The sequence below is a fragment of the Sus scrofa genome, unplaced genomic scaffold (assembly GCF_000003025.6).
Source record: "Sus scrofa isolate TJ Tabasco breed Duroc unplaced genomic scaffold, Sscrofa11.1 Contig2033, whole genome shotgun sequence".
NCBI classification, from domain to species: domain Eukaryota; kingdom Metazoa; phylum Chordata; class Mammalia; order Artiodactyla; family Suidae; genus Sus; species Sus scrofa.
Window position 1 is genome coordinate 26917 of NW_018085006.1, and position 19034 is coordinate 45950.

The 19034-nt window shown below is 38.2% G+C and overlaps 1 protein-coding gene across 1 annotated transcript in view; it reads left to right on the forward strand.

The window, feature by feature from the left end:
- Window positions 1–19034, forward strand: part of LOC110258441 (echinoderm microtubule-associated protein-like 5) — a gene marked incomplete at its 5' end in the record, with an annotated part of 63855 nt that overhangs the window by 25753 nt on the left and 19068 nt on the right. Inside the window, 4 exon segments of the mRNA XM_021081695.1 lie at window positions 7468–7635; window positions 8292–8398; window positions 9166–9284; window positions 11093–11279. Coding sequence (XP_020937354.1) covers window positions 7468–7635; window positions 8292–8398; window positions 9166–9284; window positions 11093–11279 — 581 coding nt within the window.

Below are 19034 nucleotides of genomic sequence, written 5' to 3' on the forward strand. Positions count from 1 at the left end.
TATAACAAGTCCCTAAGCACCAAAATAATTGTATAAGTAAAGAATTCATACCAGTGTTCCTGTCATGGCGCAGCAGAAACAAATCCGACTAGGAACCATGAGGTTGTGGGTTTGATCCCTGGCCTTGCTCAGTGGGTTAAGGTTCTAGCGTTGCCATGAGCTGTTGGTGTAGGTCGCAGACGCAGCTCGGATCTGATGTTGCTGTGGCTGTGGTGCAGGCCGGCAGCAACAGCTCTGATTAGACCTCTAACCTGGGAACCTCCATATGATGTGGGTACAGCCCTAAAAGAAGATAAAAGACAAAAAAAAAAAAAAAAAAAAGAAAGAAAAATTAGTCTTGTTAAGTTACTGCTTCAAGAATATAAATATAAATTATTTTCCTTATTTTCTCGTTTTATATTTTTGTTAGAAACTTATTTTATGATAAGGCTTCTATTTCTAGACCCCTATGAGTCACTTTGAAACTATGAGTAGGTAATTGGGAGAGAGAACAGGACATAACTACTGCATATTTAAAGGATTAATAGAAGTATTTTAAGATCCTGTTTAAGATCAATTTATTGAATTTACATACTTACATGAAGCTGGCAATTTAACTAGAAAAATTGTCTTTTAGATTAGTTATGAAGTTATACATTATTTCACATATTAAGTTGTACTGTTGATTTAACTTAAGTTTGGGAAATATTGTGCCTGATGTATTAATGTGTTTTAGATATCTGCTTAGGTAATATCTATTACATTCTAAGAAGTGAAGCTTTCAGAATTCCCATTGTGGCTCAATGGTAACAAACCCAACTAGTATCCATGAAGAAGTGGGTTCAGTCCCTGGCCTTTCTCAGTGGGTTTAGGATTTGGTGTTGCCGTGAGCTGTGGTGTAGTCTCAGACACGGCTCAGATCCCAGGTAGTCCTGGCTGTGGCATACTCTGGCAGCTATAGCTCTGATTCGACCCTTAGCCTGGGAACTTCCATATGCCACAGCCCTAAAAAGCAAGGGAAAAAAAAAAATGAAGCATTTGCAAAATATGGAAAGAAGTTAAGTAACAGAGGTAACTATGTTATAGAATCATCATAATTAAAATACAAAATGTATGAGATTAGCCCAGAACGATCCTCTTCCACATTTAGCCCCCTAAAATTCAAGCTCAAAACATTTTTTTTTTTTTTTTTTGTCTTTTTGCCTTTTCTAGGGCTGCTCCCGCAGCATATGGAGTTTCCCAGGCTAGGGGTCAAATTGGAGCTGTAGCCGCCAGCCTATGCCAGTGTCATAGCAATGCGGGATCTGAGCCGCATCTGTGACCCACACCACAGCTCACGGCAACGCCAGATCCTTAACCCACTGAGCAAGGCCAGGGACCGAACCCACAACCTCATGGTTCCTAGTCGGATTTGTTAACCAGTGCGCCACAGCGGGAACTCCTACTCTTCCTTTTTTATTGTTGTTATTGTTCATTATTATCTTCTTTCTCTCTGGATTCTCCTTCCCTTGACCATAATCTCTCTCAGACTCTTCGCAGGTAGCAACACAGAGACTATGGAGGGGAAGGAGTCAGGGGTAGGGGAGAATGTGGAGGTGAAGGCAGAGTTGCTTTCTTTCTTTTTTTTTTTCTTTAATTTTTAAATTTTGGCCATACGTGGGGCATGAAAACGTTCCCAGGCCAGGGATCAAGCCTGCTGCACTGCAGTGACCTGAACCACAGCAGTGATAATGCCAGACACTTAACCACTAGGCCACCAGGGAACTCCTCTGAGTTGCTTTAATCTAACATCTTAATCACGGTTAATAAATCCCAAGACTTTCTATACTTACTGACAAATGGAAATTTATATTTGGAAAAGATACTTTTTAGATTCCAGGAGAAAATTAATTGGAAAAACAAAACACATATCAGACAATAAATGTGGACTGACTTAATGCCACTTTTCTAAGCATCATCCGTATTGTTGCGTGTAGCTCTAGTGTATTTGTTTTCCACTTCTATAAAATACTTTTGTGAATGGGTATATGGTACAATCCATGTGTTTATTTTCCTGTCAGTGGGCATTTAGGTTCTTTTCAGTCTTTTGCTATGATAGACAAGTTTCTCAAAGATTTATACCTAGGAGTAAAATTGCTGGGTCATAGAGCATTTATAAGAAAGTGCCAAATTGTTTTCCAAAATAGTTAACCATTTTACAAAGCCTGTTGATCTACATCCTCTTCAGCACTTGACATTGCCACACTTTTTTTTTTTTTCTTATGACAGGAACCCTGCACACTTTTTGTTTTAAATCTTATCTAATTAATGGTGTCACATTGCCTTAATTTACCTGTGTCTACCTACTAATAAAGCTGACTTAAAATATTTTCCAGTATTTCATTTTCTGCATTTCCTCTTCTGTCAAACACAAATTCTTATCTTTTGCCTATTTTTATAGAGTTGTTTCTTTTGATTTTTCCTACATACAAATAATTTGTAATTTTTATGGCTCACAAATGCCCTCTTTTTCAGTTTGTGACTTTTTATTTTCTTAATCATGTCTTTTGTTGACTAGTTTTTTTTTTTTTTTGTCTTTTTGCTATTTCTTTGGGCCGCTCCCGCGGCATATGGAGGTTCCCAGGCTAGGGGTCGAATCAGAGCTGTAGCCACTGGCCTACGCCAGAGCCACAGCAACGCTGGATCCGAGCCGTGTCTGCAACCTACACCACAGCTCACGGCAACGCCGGATCGTTAACCCACTGAGCAAGGGCAGGGACCGAACCCGCAACCTCATGGTTCCTAGTCGGATTCGTTAACCACTGCGCCACGACGGGAACTCCTGTTGACTAGTTTTTAATTTCAATACACTCAATTAAGTTTTTTTGGGTTTTTTTGTCTGTTATTTTTTTTAGGGCCACACCTGCAGCACATGGAGGTTCCCAGATTAGAGGTTGAATTGGAGCTGTAGCCGCCGGCCTACACCACAGTCAGAGCAACACCAGAACCTTAACCCACTGAGCAAGGCCAGGGATTGAACCCACATCCCCATGGATACTAGTCGGGTTTGTTAACCACTGAGCCATGATGGGAACTCCTCAAGTAAGTTTTTTTTTTTTTTTTTTTTTTTCTGAACATTGCTATTTTGTGTATTAAGGAATTCTACTTTTATTAGGGTCAGAAAGATGTTCTCAGGAGTTCCCTGGTGGCTCAGTAGGTTAAGGGTTTGGTGTTGTCGCTGCTGTGGCTTGGGTCCCTGCTGTGGCATAGGTTCTGTCCCTGGCCTGGGAACCTCTGCATGCCACAGGCATGGCCAAAAAAGAAAAAAAAAGGTGTTCTTATATATTTTATATTTAGAAGTATTAAGGTCATCAAAACGTTGTTAAGTGGGAAAAAATATTTTGTCATATTGCTACGATTTATTGAAGAAATTTAGTTCATATTAACTTTGTGTTAAAATATACCCTAAAATAGGAATCCCCATTGTGGCTCAGTGGGTTAAGAACCAGATTAGTATCCCTGAGGATGCAGGTTCAATCCCTGTCCCCTGTACAGTGGGTTAAACATCCAGCGTTGCCACAAGCTGTGGTGTAGGTCTCAGATGAAGCTTGGATCCCATGTGGCTGTGGCTGTGGTATAGGCCAGCAGCTGCAGTTCCGATTTGACCCCTAACGTGGAAACTTCCATATGCTGCAGGTGTGGCCCTAAAAAGAAAAACAAAATAAACCCTAAAATAAATTACATAAGAAATGGGATTGTTGAAACATAAATATTTCAGCATACTGCTTTGTCCTCACCAAGAATTATCATTATCCTCTCATTTAAACTAGGAAAGCTTTTATGTCCATTCTAGCTTGCTTTGATGAATCTTTTCTCTTGAGATATTAGTCCTAATTGATGATAGGACTGTTTATGCCTTATCTATTATTTTATTGTTTACTATCATAGGACAGTTTTTCATAATGAAGGGACTTTGAGAGTTTGTAATCCAACTTATACAAAAATGGACATGGAGTCTAAGCGAAGTTAAGTGATATGCTCAAACATCTGTGCTCTTGGGTAGTCTGACACTCAAATTCTAATCTTTTGATTTCAACTCTAATATCCTTTACATCAGACTTTTGTCCCCATTAATGAATCATAAGTGTTGGAGTTCATGCCCTCTCAGTCTCCTTTGCAACTCTTCTTCCTTCCTCAACTAGCATTCCAACTCACATGCGTAGGCAGAGTAAGGGAAAATGTAATGTCTTTTTCTTTTCCTTTATTTCTCTTTCTTCAAATACCTGATGAATGTTTGCTGTGTATCAGGCATTAGGGATATAATGTGAGCAAGATGCCATCCCTGTCCTCATAGAGCTTATAGTTTATTCTAGAAGTTAACAAGTAATTTCGATATTATATCTCAGTGTCACAAGTATAACCACGTAGAGTAATCACAGGGAGTTGTGTAGAAGGAGATGGTTAGTCTTGGTGAGTCAAGGTCATTTCTTTTCTTCTTCCTCCTTTTTTTTTTTTTTTTTTTTTTTTTTTGCCATACATGCAGCAGCTTGATGTGGGATCTCAGTTCCCAGACCAGAGATTGAACCCAGGCCACAGCAGTGAATGTTCTGAATCCCATCCACTAGGCTGTCAGGGAACTCCTTGGGTCCCTTCTTAAAAAATGTGATGTCTAGGTTTGCTTTTAAGATAACTATTTATCATAGTTAAACAGTGATGGTTATTGAATAATTATTAATAAAGTCACTTTGATTAGAAAGTAACTTATTCAACAACTTTCTTGTTGAACTGCCTTGGTTCCTCCAGAGGAACTGATCTTTGCAAAGTCACAGAGAAAATAATTTGGAAGGCCTTGCAGGATTATTTACTCCTCTCTTGGAGCTATGACCCACTGTACTGGATTAGAATAAGTGCTCAGATAATTCTTCTTCATTTGCTCTAAACATAGCAAAATTAGTACATCTTTAAAAGTTGTAATTTTAACTGCTGGAATCTCTGGCTTTACCTTTTAAGGCTCTCTGGTGCCTAAGAGCACGTTAAGGTCCCCATCAAAGGAAGTAGTAGCTGAAGTCCTCTTGACAGGCAAATAGTACATTATCATATAAGAGGAATGGGTCTAAATCTTACCTTATCAGACTTTACCAAGGGAATTGTGACAAGTTACCCATCTAGAAAGTTACTGACTTCTATTAAGCTATGTAAAAAATTGATTCCTAAAATAATAGCATTACCATTAAGCAGCAGCAATTTGTAATTTAATTTATGTGCTTTTGGTCAGATCTTTTATACTTGGATTAAGATGACTATCCCTAAATGCATGGCCAAGGTGAAAGTTTTTCTCAGTTTGTAATTGATGGATCTTTGCCATACAAGCCTACATATTTTATTTATTCTTTATTAAAGTATAGTTGATTCACAGTGTTGTGCCAATTTCTGCTTATAGCACAGTGACCGTGTGTGTGTGTGTGTGTGTGTGTGTGTGTGTGTGTGTGTGTGTGGTGTGTATATATATATATATATATATGCACACTCCCTTTCTTATATTATCTTCCATCATGGTCTATCCCAAGAGACTGGATATAGTTCCCTGTGCTATATAGTAGGACCTCATTGCATATCCATTCTAAATGTAACAGTTTGCATCTACTAACCCCAAACTCCCAGTCTATCACACTCCTTCCTCCATCCCCCTTGGTAACCACACATCTGTTCTCTAGGCCATTCAGGCCTTATATAACATCATATAAACCTTTTAAAATGTTATCAAAATGAAGCCAAAAGTTACTATGTTTTGTGTACTTTAACAGGAATATGTAAATGTTGCCAGATACCAGGTTTATCTAAGAAGGATATATAAGATGTGTTCTGAACTTAGAACCACAGAATGGTTCCTATCGTCACACAGATTTTTTAAAATTAGTTACAAAGTTAGACTATTTCTTTACAATTGGAGAATATGGCGTATAACACTTTAACCAAATGCTGCTCCGTAACATCGCTAACAATAGAATGTGGCCCTTAAAATAGTGTATTTGAAAGGACACAGCATTGCCTGTGCAAAAAACACATTTGAATCTAAATTATGAAGAAACTCCAGACAAACTCACATTGAAGGGTATTATACAAAATATATAGGTTTAAAAAATGACCAGGAGTTCCCGTCGTGGCGCAGTGGTTAACGAATCCGACTAGGAACCATGAGGTTTCGGGTTCGACCCCTGCCCTTGCTCAGTGGGTTAACGATCCGGCGTTGCCATGAGCTGTGGTGTAGGTTGCAGACGCGGCTCGGATCCCGCGTTGCTGTGGCTCTGGCGTAGGCCGGTGGCTACAGCTCCGATTCAACCCCTAGCCTGGGAACCTCCATATGCCGTGGGAGCGGCCCAGGAAATAGCAGCAACAACAACAACAACAACAACAACAACAAAAAAGACAGAAGACAAAAAAAAAAAAAATGACCATAGGGGAGTTCCTCTTATGGCACAGTGGAAATGAATCTGACTAGGAACCATGAGGTTGTGGGTTTGATCCCTGGCCTTGCTTAGTGTGTGAAGGATCTGGCATTGCAGTGAGCTGTGGTGTTGGTCATAGATACGGCTTGGATCTGATGTTGCCGTGGCTGTGGTGTGGGCCAGCAGCTGTAGCTCCGATTAGACCCCTAACTTGGGAACTTCCATATGCTGTGGATGCGGCCCTAAAGAAAAAGAAAAAAAAAAGACCTTAGGAGTTCCTGCTGTGGTGCAATAGGATTAGGAGCATCTTGGAGCACTGGGATGTGGGTTCAATCCCTGGTCCAGCACAGTGGGTTGAGGAACCAACATTACCACAGCTGTGGCTTAGGTCACATCTGTGGCTTAGATCTGATCCCTGGACAGGAACTCCATATGCCCTGGGGCTGCCAAAAAAAGAAAAAAAAAAAAAAACCGCTGTGAAAGATAGTTGTTGAGAGCAACCAGCCGTATTTTATTTTGATTAATATGGTATATTACATTGATTGCTTTTTATATATTGACCCAACCTTGCATTCCTGCCATAAATCCCATTTGTTCATGTTGTATAGTTCTTTTTATATGTTGCTAGTGTTGTGTGGACGACTTGAGCTTTAAAAGGATTGTCTGGCTGCTAGGGCTGAGGATAGTGGGGGAGGAGTAGAGTGGTCCAGTTGCTTAGTCACTTAAGACCAAAGGCCTCTGGCTAAAACATCAGATATCTTAGCATTGAAGCAATTGATCCTCTTGTGGCTATAGGCTTTTCCCAGAGCAATAAGATAATGCCTCACAACCCTTGTGATCCTTATCAAATTGTATTGTGAATCAGTAGAGCAGTGATTTACACATCTTGATGTAATACTCATATATATTTACTCAACAAATGTTCGAATTAACATTTTCCCTTTTGATCATTAATTAAGATAGTAGAAGTAGGATGCATTGGTTCAGGTATAGAAATTGTTTACAGTGGTATTTTTGAGTAGCAACATTTGTTTATCAATTTAAAGCTATATTTTTGTTATAGGGGCCAAGTTTAAAAAATATATTGGCCATTCGGCTCACGTAACTAATGTAAGATGGTCACATGATTATCAGTGGGTTATTTCTATTGGTGGAGCCGATCACTCTGTCTTTCAGTGGAAGTTTATTCCTGAAAGAAAACTCAAAGATGCTCTTCACATAGCACCCCAAGGTGAGTAGTACACACTGACTAAACATTTATCTGTCAAATGACTCTTCAGTAACCTCCAAATAACTGTACTATTGACATGTACCCTAGCCTTGTATGTTAATAGATAATAATAGATTATTCTTAGTGGAGATATTAAATTAAAATATTACATCTATGTGTTTAAAGTCACATGTCACAGAGCATGGAATACAAAGTACTTTTGGTTACATTTTAATGAGTGGAAAACATACATTAGCAAAAAAAACATTTATTATATTCCCTGGGAGATGGGTATCTAGGTTTCATATTCGGTTTTTTTGACAAAGAAAAATTATCTAATGTCGCTTCATCTGTTGCATATAGTATTTTCTAGCTATTTTTCATGTTAATTATGGGTTATATTCACTTATATTTGCACAGACATTTAAATTTGATGTAGCAGTCATTGGGGAGCCAGTGAAGGGATTTAAAGGAACTATTGAGTTTGCAGTGAGTGGAGAGGAAGATAATCTGTAGTACAGTTTACTGACATCTGTGAATAGGTAATTTCATTTGATTGTTTTATCACTTGTTTCCATGTCAGTTGGCACAGTCAGCTCTTAATCATTAATTTTATTGTGCTGTTTTGAAAATGAATCTTTTTAAACAAGTAATGTTTCATTTTTTTTTAATTACAGAAAGTCTGGCTGACTCTAATACTGATGAATCAGATTCAGATCTATCTGATGTTCCAGAACTGGATTCTGAAATTGAACAGGAGACACAGCTCACCTATCGTCGGCAGGTAATTTTTATTATACCATGATTTTTCCTTGAAAAAGTCTAGTATCTTCTTTATCTTGCTCCCTGCTGTTTACTTATCTGTTGTTATCTCTCTCTCTTTTTTTTTTTTTTTTTTGTCTTTTTTGAGCCAACCTCATGGCGTGTGGAGGTTCCCAGGCTAGGGGTCAAGTCAGAGCTGTAGTTGCCTGCCTGTGCCACAGCCACAGCAACTTGGGATCCAAGCAGCTTCTGTGACCTACACCATAGCTCACAGCAATGCCAGATCCTTAACCCACTGAACGAGGCCAGGGATCAAACCTGCTTCCTCATGGATGCTAGTCAGATTCCTTTCTGCTGTGCCATGACAGGAACTCCTCTCTTTTGTAGTGTTTAATTTTCCAAGAAATGTGTGGCTGTTTTCCGCTTTAAGAGTTAAAGTTCACTTTTGTAAAATGTTATTTATAATAAGTGCTTAATATATTACATGTGACTGTATTATATTTTATTATATATTATATGTGCTTTTTGTCACAGTATCGTTCCATTTATTTCTTTTAATATATTTTCTTACAAAGTATGAAAATTTCATGGAAACTATGTATTTGTCAGTGTGATACATAGAAAATGTAAATAAGTTTGTCTTTCCAAGCAGGTAAATTTCATAAAGAACCTGCCTATTTAAGACAGATGTTAAAATTTAGTGATCATAATAACTACAACGTTGGAAGTTACAACACCTTTATTAATTTATATTTTAAGAATTTTTCTACTTATGTACATTATTTAAAGGTTTACAAAGAAGATCTACCTCAGCTTAAAGAACAATACAAAGAGAAACAAAAAAGTGGCACTTCTAAAAGAAGAGAACGGGCTCCAGGAAATAGTATTCGATTGCACTTTGTTCACGGGTACAAACCGACTGTTTTCGTTTATGTGTTTGAATTTTGGTTGACATTTACTAGCTATGTGACTTTGAGCAAATCACTTAACTGCTCTGTGTTTCTGTTTCCCCACCTGTAAAATGAAAGTAACAGTGCTTTATTTCATAGGGTTCTGGTGAGGAATAATTAAGTCAATACTTGTGGTGACTTAGAATGTTTTCTGATACATAATTAGCACTATATAAGTGCTTATTCAATAAAAATTAGTCTTATGAAAATATAGTATTATGCTTATAGGAATGGATCTCTTGTCTTGAAACAAAAAAAAAGTGAAATGTAAGAGATTATCGTTTTTCCTAAATACGTCTAACTTAGAATGATATTGTGGCTTGTTTTGGCATAAGCATTTTGGCCTTCATTGTTTTGGGGTTTTTTGTTTTTTTGTTTTTTTGGTTTTTTTTTTTTTTGCTTTCTTTAGGGAAACACCTGCAGCATATGAAAGTTCCCAGGCTAGGGATCAAATGAGAGCTGTAGCTATCAACCTCTACCACAGCCACAGCAGTGTGGGATCTGAGCCACATCTGCAACCTACACCACAGCAACACTGGATCCTCAACCCACTGAGTGAGGCCAGGGATCGAACCTACATCCTCATGGGTACTGGTTGGGTTCCCAACCCACTGAGCTACAATGGGAACTCCCTGGCCTTCATATATATATATATATATATTTTTTTTTTTTTTTTTTGTCTTTTTGCTATTTCTTGGGCCGCTCCCGCGGCATGTGGAGATTCCCAGGCTAGGGGTCCAATCGGAGCTATAGCCACTGGCCTACACCAGAGCCACAGCAACGCAGGATCCGAGCCGTGTCTGCAACCTACACCACAGCTCACGGCAATGCCGGATCCTTAACCCACTGAGCAAGGGCAGGGACTGAACCCGCAACCTCATGGTTCCTAGTCGGATTCGTTAACCACTGCGCCACGACAGGAACTCCTGGCCTTCATATTTTAATTTCATTAAAACATAGTTTCTAGATTGTTTCAGGACATCTGGCAGTACAGGTCTTACATTTCATTTTGGGGCAACAGAATCTCCAATCAAACTCCTTCTTTCCTTTCATCTAGTACCATTTTCTTACCTTGTTGATAATGTTTCAAAAAATTTGAAAAGAGATTTATTCAATAAAAATAGTTTTCCTCCAGTGTTAAAGTGGACAGTATTTCTATGCATTTATGTTTTATGAATTGAGTTTCTTTGAAATATGAAGAAAGTTGCTATAAATGGAATTTTATTGGTCATTCTTGAGAGGATTTAGCTACTTTTTTTCTGGATGTGCTGAAATTGTTTAAATTTATTTTTGTAATATATATCTTGTATTCCCATGGTTCAACAATGTGTATAAAATGATATACTTTAAAATCTTCCCACCTCTGCCCTCCTAGCCATCCCATCTTTTCTTTCCCACAAGGGTAATCATTAACTTAGTTTCATAAATATTTATGTGTGTACAAACAAATATAAATATATATTCTTTTCCATACCATTTCACTCATAAAAAAGCAACTTTTGTTTTATAGTATACAAATTTAGTATTATGCAAAGAGTAGTATACTGTATACAATTTTCTGCACCTTTTTTCACTCGATGTTATAGCTTGGATTTAGCTATTTGTAATCATAACAAGTCTCAAAAGTTTATGGGATCTGAGATATTTGTGTTTTGTTTTAATGGTCCGGTATCTTGTAAAACTGGAAATTGACTGTCTTCTGTAGCATCCATATTTATCAGTAAAAGGCCAAAGTTAACGTTATGTGATTTGTTTTCTAAATTTAGTTACAGAGGTTATGACTGTCGAAGTAATCTGTTTTATACTCAAATTGGTGAAATTGTGTACCATGTGGCAGCAGTGGGTGTCATTTATAATCGACAGCAGAACACACAGCGCTTTTACCTGGGTCATGATGATGATATTCTCTGCCTGGCTCTTCATCCTTTGAAAGACTATGTGGCAACAGGCCAGGTAGGTCCTTTGAAAGACTGTGACAACAGGCCAGATAAGTTAGACCTTTGTTTGGGATTAAAGTTGTGTTTAGTCCATTTTTTCCCTTATTTTTGTATTCTAGGAAATGAAGAATTCTATTTTCATGTTACAAATAAAATTTACTCCAGTTTTTTCCCTATACTTTTCATTCAAGTTTTATTGTTTTATTATTATTATTGTAATTTGAATTTGGAACTATGAGCTTTGGCTTGACTTCTTTCCTTTCAGGATAATATTAATTTTTTTTGTGTGTGTGTGTGTGTCTTTTTTGCCATTTTCTTGGGCTACTCCCACGGCATATGAAGGTTCCCAGGCTAGCGGTCGAATTGGAGCTGTAGCCGCCAGCCTACACCAGAGCCACAGCAACACGGGACCCAAGCCGCGTCTGTAACTTACACCACAGCTCACAGCAACGCCAGATCCTTAACCCACTAAGCAAGGCCAGGGATCGAACCTGCAACTTCATGGTTCCTAGTTGGATTCGTTAACCACTGAGCCACGATGGGAACTCCAATATTAAATATTTTTTAATTTGCAAGTAAAAATGGGTTCTCTTGTGGCACAGTGGGTTAAGCATTTGGCCCGGTCACCTCTGTGGCACGGGTTTGATCCCTGGCCTGGAAATTTGGCTGAGGGCATGGCCAAAAACAAATTATAAAAACATAATGAGGGAGTTCCCATCGTGGCGCAGTGGTTAACGAATCCGACTAGGAACCATAAGGTTGCGGGTTCGGTCCCTGCCCTTGCTCAGTGGGTTAACGATCCAGCGTTGCCGTGAGCTGTGGTGTAGGTTGCAGACGCGGCTTGGGTCCCGCGTTGCTGTGGCTCTGGTGTAGGCCGGTGGCTATAGCTCCGATTCAACCCCTAGCCTGGGAGCCTCCATATGCCGCGGGGAGCGGCCCAAGAAATCGCAACAACAACAACAACAAAAAGACAAAAAGACAAAAGACAAAAAATAAAAATAAAAAACATAATGACTACAAATCTATTTTTTTAATTACCTAATATAATGTTATCTAACAAATGTTCTGTGACAAACATAGGATAACTATGTTTTATTTTACAATCATGATGGTAACATATTCAGGTTTACCAAAGTACAAAGCATAAACATTGAAATAGAAAACACTGAGAAAATTCTTAACTGCTGCCTCTCTATGTGGATGTTCTTAGAGAAGGAAGGGAAAGGGGGGATGCTTGTAAATTCTCACTATATGTGGGCACTTTACTAGTTTATTTTTTTGAGCTGTGTTTTTAAATTTTTTTGGTTATAGTTGATTTACATTTTTCTGTCAGTTTCTGCTGTACAACAAAGTGACCCAGCCATACATCTATGCACACTCTCTTTCTGATATTATCTTTCATCGTGTTCCATCACAAGTGATTGGACAGAGTTGCCTGGCTATGCAGCAGGACCTCATTGTCTGTCCATTCTAAATGTAATGTTTTGCATCTCTTAACCCCAAACTCCCAATCATTCCCACTCCCTGCACCCCCTTGGCAACTGCAAGTCTGCTGTGAGTCCCTTTCTGTTCTGTAGATAGGTTCATCTGTGCCATACTTTAGATTCATTTCCATAAATGAGTGATATAATATGATATCTTTCTCTTTTTGACTTACTTCACTTAGTTATGAGACTCTCTAGTTCCATCCATGTTACTGCAAATGGCATTATTTTGTTCTTTTTTGTGGCTGAGTACTATTCCACTGTGTATATATATTACCACATTTGCTTAATCCATTCATCTGTCAATTGACATTTAGGTTGTTTCCATGTCCTGGCTATTGTAAATAGTGCTGCAATGAACATAGGGGTGCATGTATCTTTTTAGAAGTTTTGTCTGGATATATGCCCAGGAGTGAGATTGCTGGATCATATGGTAGTTCTATTTTTAGTTTTCCAAAGAACCTCCATATGATTTTCCATAGTGGTTGTACCAATTTACATTCCCACCGACAGTGCAGGAGGGTTCCCTTTTCTCCACACCCTCTCCAGCATTTGTTATTTGAAGTCTTATTAATGATAGCCATTCTGACCAGTGTGAGATGGTACCTCATTGTAACTTTGATTTGCATTTCTTTAATGATTAGCGATGTTGAACATCTTTTCATGTGTCTGGTGGCCATTCATATGTCTTCTTTGGAGAAATGTCTATTTAGGTCTTCTGCCCATTTTTCAATTGGATTGTTGGTTTTTTTTTTTTTGCTGCTGAGTTTTATGAATTGTTTGTATATTTTGGGGATTAAGCCCTTGTTGGTTGAATTGTTTGCAACCATTATCTCCCATTCCAAAGGTTTACTTTTTTTTTTTTTTTTCATAGTTTCCTTTGCTCTGCAATAGCTTGTAAGTTTGATTGGGTCTTGTTGGCTTATTTTTGTTTTTATTTCTATTGCCTTAGGAGACTGACCTAAGAAAACGTTTGTACAGTTTGTGTCAGAATTTTTACATGGGTTCTCTTCTAGGAGTTTTATGGTATCTTAAGTTTAAGTCTTTAAGCCATGGTATGAGGGTGTGTTCTAGTTTCATTGATTTACATGCAGCAGTCCAGTTTTCCCAGCAGCACTTGCTAAAAAGACTGTCTTTTTCCCACTTTATATTCTTGCCTCCTTTGTCAAAGATTAATGGACCGTAAGTGTCTCGGTTTATTTCTGGGCTCTCTATTCTATTCTCTTGGTCCCTATGTCTGTTTATGTACCAGTGCCACACTGTCTTGATTACTGTATCTTTGTAATATTGTCTGAAGTCTGGGAAAATTATACCTCCTGCTTGGTGCCTCCCCCACTCAGGATTGCTTTGGCAATTCTGGGTCTTTTATGATTCCATATAACTTTTTTGATTGTTCTAGTTCTGTGAAAATCATCATGGATAATTTGATAGGATCACAATAAATCTGAGGATTCTTTTGTGTAGTATGGCCAATTTAACAATATTTTTCCAATTCAGGAGCATGGGATGTCTTTCCATTTCTTTGAATTCTCTTTAATTTCCTTGATTAATGTTTTATGGTTCTCAGGATATAAGTCTTTCACCTCCTTGGTCAGATTTATTCCTAGGTACTTAATTTTGGGTGTTGTGATTTTAAAAGGTATTTTTTTAATGTTCCTTTTCTAGTATTTCATTTTTAGTATACAGAAATGCTACTGATTTCTGAATGTTAATCATGTATCTTGCTACTTTGCTGAATTCGTTGATCACTTTGAGTAGTTTTTGTGTGGAGTCCTTAGGGTTTTCTGTATACAGTATCATGTCATCTGTATAGAGTGACAATTTTACCTCTTCTCTTCCAGTTTGGATACTTTTTATTTCTTTAGTTTGTCTGAATACTATGGCAAGGACTTCCAATGCTATGCTAAATAAAAATGGTGAGAGTGGGCCTTCTTGTCTTGTTCCAGATTTTAGTGGGAAGGCTTTCAGCTTTTCTTTGTTGAGTGTTACATTTGCTTGGGCTTGTCATAAATGGCTTTTATTATGTTGAGATACATTCCCTCTATACCCACTTTGGTAAGAGTTTTTATCATGAATGGATGTTGGATCTTGTCAGATGCTTTTTATGCATCTACTGAAATGATGATGATGATGATGTGGTTTTGACTTTTCTTTTGTTGATGTGTATGACGTTGACTGATTTGCCTATGTTGAACCATCCTGGTGAACTTGGGATGAAACCCACTTGGGTCGTGGCATATGATCTTTTTTATGTGTTGTTGGATTTGGTTGGCTAAAATTTTGTTGAGAATTTTTGCGTCTGTATTCTTCAAAGATACTGGCCTCCAGTTTTCTTTTTTGATAGTATTTTTGTCTGGTTTTGGTGTTAGGGTGATGGTGGCTTCATAGAATGTCTTTGGAAGTGTTCCTTCTTCAGTCTTTTGTAAAAGTTTAAAAAGAATGCATATAAGTTATTCTTTGTATGTTTGGTAGAATTTGCCTGTGAAGCCATCTGGTGGTCTCAGACTTTTGTTTGTAAGGAGAGCTTTGACCACATATTCAGTTCCATTTCTAGTGATGGGTGTGTTCAAATGATCTATTTCTTCTTTTTTTAATACGATTTTTATTTTTCTATTTCTTCTTGATTCAGTTTTGGTGGGCTGTATATTTTTAGAAAGTTGTCCATTTCTTCTAGATTGTTAAATTTGTTGGCGTATGATTGTTCATAGTATTTTCTTATGTTTTTTTGTATTTCTGCAGGATCCTTTGAGATTTCTCCTTTTTTATTTCTTATTTTGCTTGTTTGGGTTCTCTCTTCTTTTTGGTGAGTCTGGCCAGAGGTTTGTCAGTTTTGTTTACCCTTTCAAAGAACTAGCTCTTGGTTTTATTGCTTTTTTTTTTTTCTGTCTTTTTTTTCAATCCTCTTTTTCTCTTTTCTTTTTGTGTTTTCAGGCCAAAGCATGTGGAAGTTCCGAGGTTAGGGGTCGAATTGGAGCTGTAGCTGCCAGCCTACACCACAGCCACAGCAACACTACATTTGAGTCACATCTGTGAACTACACCAGAGCTCATGGCAGTGTCAAATCCTTAACCCACTGAGCAGACCCAGGGGTCAAACCCCCATCCTCATGGAGACTAATTGGATTTGTTACCACTGAGCTATAGCAGGAACTCTGTATCTCTATTTTATTGATTTCCTCTCTAATCTTTATGATTTCCTTCCTTCTGCTGAATTTAGGTTTTGTTTGTGCTTCTTTTTCTAATTTTTTAGGTGGTAGTTTCAGTTGTTGATCTGGGATTTTTCTTCTTTTTTGAGGAAGGCCTGTATCCCCATGAACTTGCTCTAAGAAGTGCTTTTGTGGCATCCCATACATTTTGAGTGGTTGTATTTTCATTGTCATTTGTCTCAAGGTTTTTTTTTGTTTTTTTTTTGTTTTTTTTGTCTTTTTGCCATTTCTTGGGCCTTTCCCTCAGCATATGGAGGTTACCAGGCTAGGGGTCTAATCAGAGCCATAGCCACCAGCCTACGCCAGAGCCATAGCAACACGGGATCTGAGCCGCATCTGCAACCTACACCACAGCTCATGGCAACGCTGGATCCTTAACCCACTGAGCAAGGCCAGGGACTGAACCGGCAACCTCATGGTTCCTAGTCGGTTTCGTTAACCACTGGGCCACGACGGGAACTCCTCAAGGTATTTTTTAATTTCCCTTTTGATTTCCTTGTTGACGCATTGGTTTTTTAGTAGCATGTTGTTTTGTTTCCATGTAGTCAGTTTTTTCTCATTTCTTTTCCTGGGGTCGATTTCTAGTTTCATGCCATTGTGATCAGGAGAAGATGCTTGAAATAGTTTCTATACTCTTAAATTTGTTGGGATTAGTTTTGTGCCCCAGTATGTGATCAATCCTTGAGAATGTTCCATGTGCACTTGAAAAGAATGTATTTTCTGGGTTTTTTGGATGTAATTTCCTAAAAATATCAGTGAAGTCTAACTGTTCTATTGTGACATTTAGGATTTCTGTTGCTTTATTGATTTTCTGTCTGGAGGATCTGTCCATTGATGCGAGTGGGATGTTAAAATCGCCTACTATTATTGCATTCCCATCAGCTTTTCCTTTTATGTCTATTGGTATTTGTTGCATGTATTTGGGTGCTCCTATATTAGGGATGTATATACTGACAAGTATAATATCCTTTTCTTTTCTTTTTTTTTTTTTTTTTTTTTTTTTTTTTTTTGTCTTTTTAGGGCTGCACCCTCAGCATGTGGAGGTTCCCAGGCTAAGGGTCCAGTCATAACTATAGCTGCTGGCCTACACCACGGCAATGCCAGATCTGTGCCTGCAACCTACACCACAGCTCACGGCAATACCAGATCCTGATCAAGGCCAGGGATCAAACCCGTGTCCTCATGGATACTAGTCAGATTTGTTAACCACTGAGCCACAACAGGAACTCCTATATATTCTTCTTGAATGGATCCTTTTATCGTTAAATAGTGTCTTTCTTTGTCTTTTTTATGCCTTTGTTTTTTTTGTTTGTTTGTTTTGGTTTTTTTTTGTTTTTTTGGGTTTTTTTGTCTTTTTGCCATTTCTTGGGCCGCTCCCACGGCATATGGAGGTTCCCAGGCTAGGGGCCAGCCGACACCAGAGCCACAGCAATGTGGGATTGGAGCCATGTCTGTGACCTACAGCACAGCTCACGGCAACGCTGGATCATTAACCTACTGAGCAAGGCCAGGGATCGAACCTGCAACCTCATGGTTCCTAGTCGAATTCGTTAACCACTGTGCCACAACGGGAACTCCAAACAGATAACACTTTCCTCTTTTTTTTTTTTTTTTGGTCTATTTTAGGGCCACACCCAAGACATATGGAGGTTTCCAGGCTAGGGGTCAGATCGGAGATATAGCCACTGGCCTACACCACAGCCACAGCAATGCCAGATCTGAGCCACATCTGTGACCTATACCACAACTCACAGCAATGCTGGACCCTTAACCTACTGAGCGAGGCCAGGGATCGAACCTGCATGCTCCTGGATACTAGTCAGATTTGTTTCCACTGAGCCATGATGGGAACTGGCCTTTGTTTTAAAGTCTATTTTGTCTGATATGAGTATTGTAACTCCTGCTTTCCTGTCTTTTCCATTTGCATAAGTATGTTTTTCCTTCCACTCACTTTCAATTTGTATGTGTACTTTGCCATAAAGTGAGTCTCTTGTAGATGTCATATTGTAGGCTCTTGTTTTTTTACCCATTATGCCTCTCTGTGTCTTTTGATTCGGGCATTCAGTCCATTGATATTTAAGATAATTATTGATAAATATGTATATTGCCATTATAAACCTTGTTTTCTGGTTGTTTCTATGTGTCTCCTTTTCTCTCTCTTTTTTTTTTTTTTTTGGTTAGACGATTTCCTTTTATTTTATGCTTGTGTCCTCTTCTCTTTAGTTCTTATAAATGTATTGTTTGATTTTGATTTGTGGTTGCCCTCTTTTTCAAAAATGTTAACTCCTTCCTATATTCACTTGCTTTAGCCCGATAGTCATACAGGTTCAAACACATTCTCATATATATGTTTTCTAACTTTCCTTCCTCACATTTTATGATTTTGATGTCCTGTTTTACATCTTCATTTTTATCCTTTTGCTCTTCCTTGTGTTTATCATTGCTTTTACAAATAGGTTTTTTTTTCCTTTTAGATCTGTATACTGGCTTAGTTAAGTGATTACTTTCCAGTTGTGATTTCCTCCATTCTGTATCTTCTTACTTCTTTCCTATTTAGAGGAGACCCTTCAGTATGTCTTTTAGAATGGGTTTCGTATTGCTGTATTCTTTTAGTTTCTACTTGTTTAGAGAACATCTTTATTTCTCCTTCTATGTTAAATGAGAATCTTGGTGGGTAGAGTATTCTAGGCTGCAAATTTTTCCCTTTAAGACCTTTGACTACATCCTGCCACTCTCTTCTGGACAGCAGTGTTTTTGTAGAGAAATCAGCTGATAGCCTTAGGTTGTTCCCTTACAGTTAACTCTTTGTCTTTCTCCTGCTGCCTTTAGAATCCTCTCCTTACCCTTAACTTCTGCCATTTTATTATACGTCTTGGTGTGGGTCTGTTTGGGTTCAACTTGTTTGGGGCCCTCTGTGCTTCCTGTGTCTTGATAGCTGTTTCCATTAGATTTGGAAATTTTTAGCTATAATTTCTTCAGATGTATTTTCAATCCTCTTTGTCTTCACCTTCTGGAATCCCTATTATGCACAGATTGGCCTGCTTTATTTTATGCCATAGATCTCTGAGAGTGTTTTCATGTT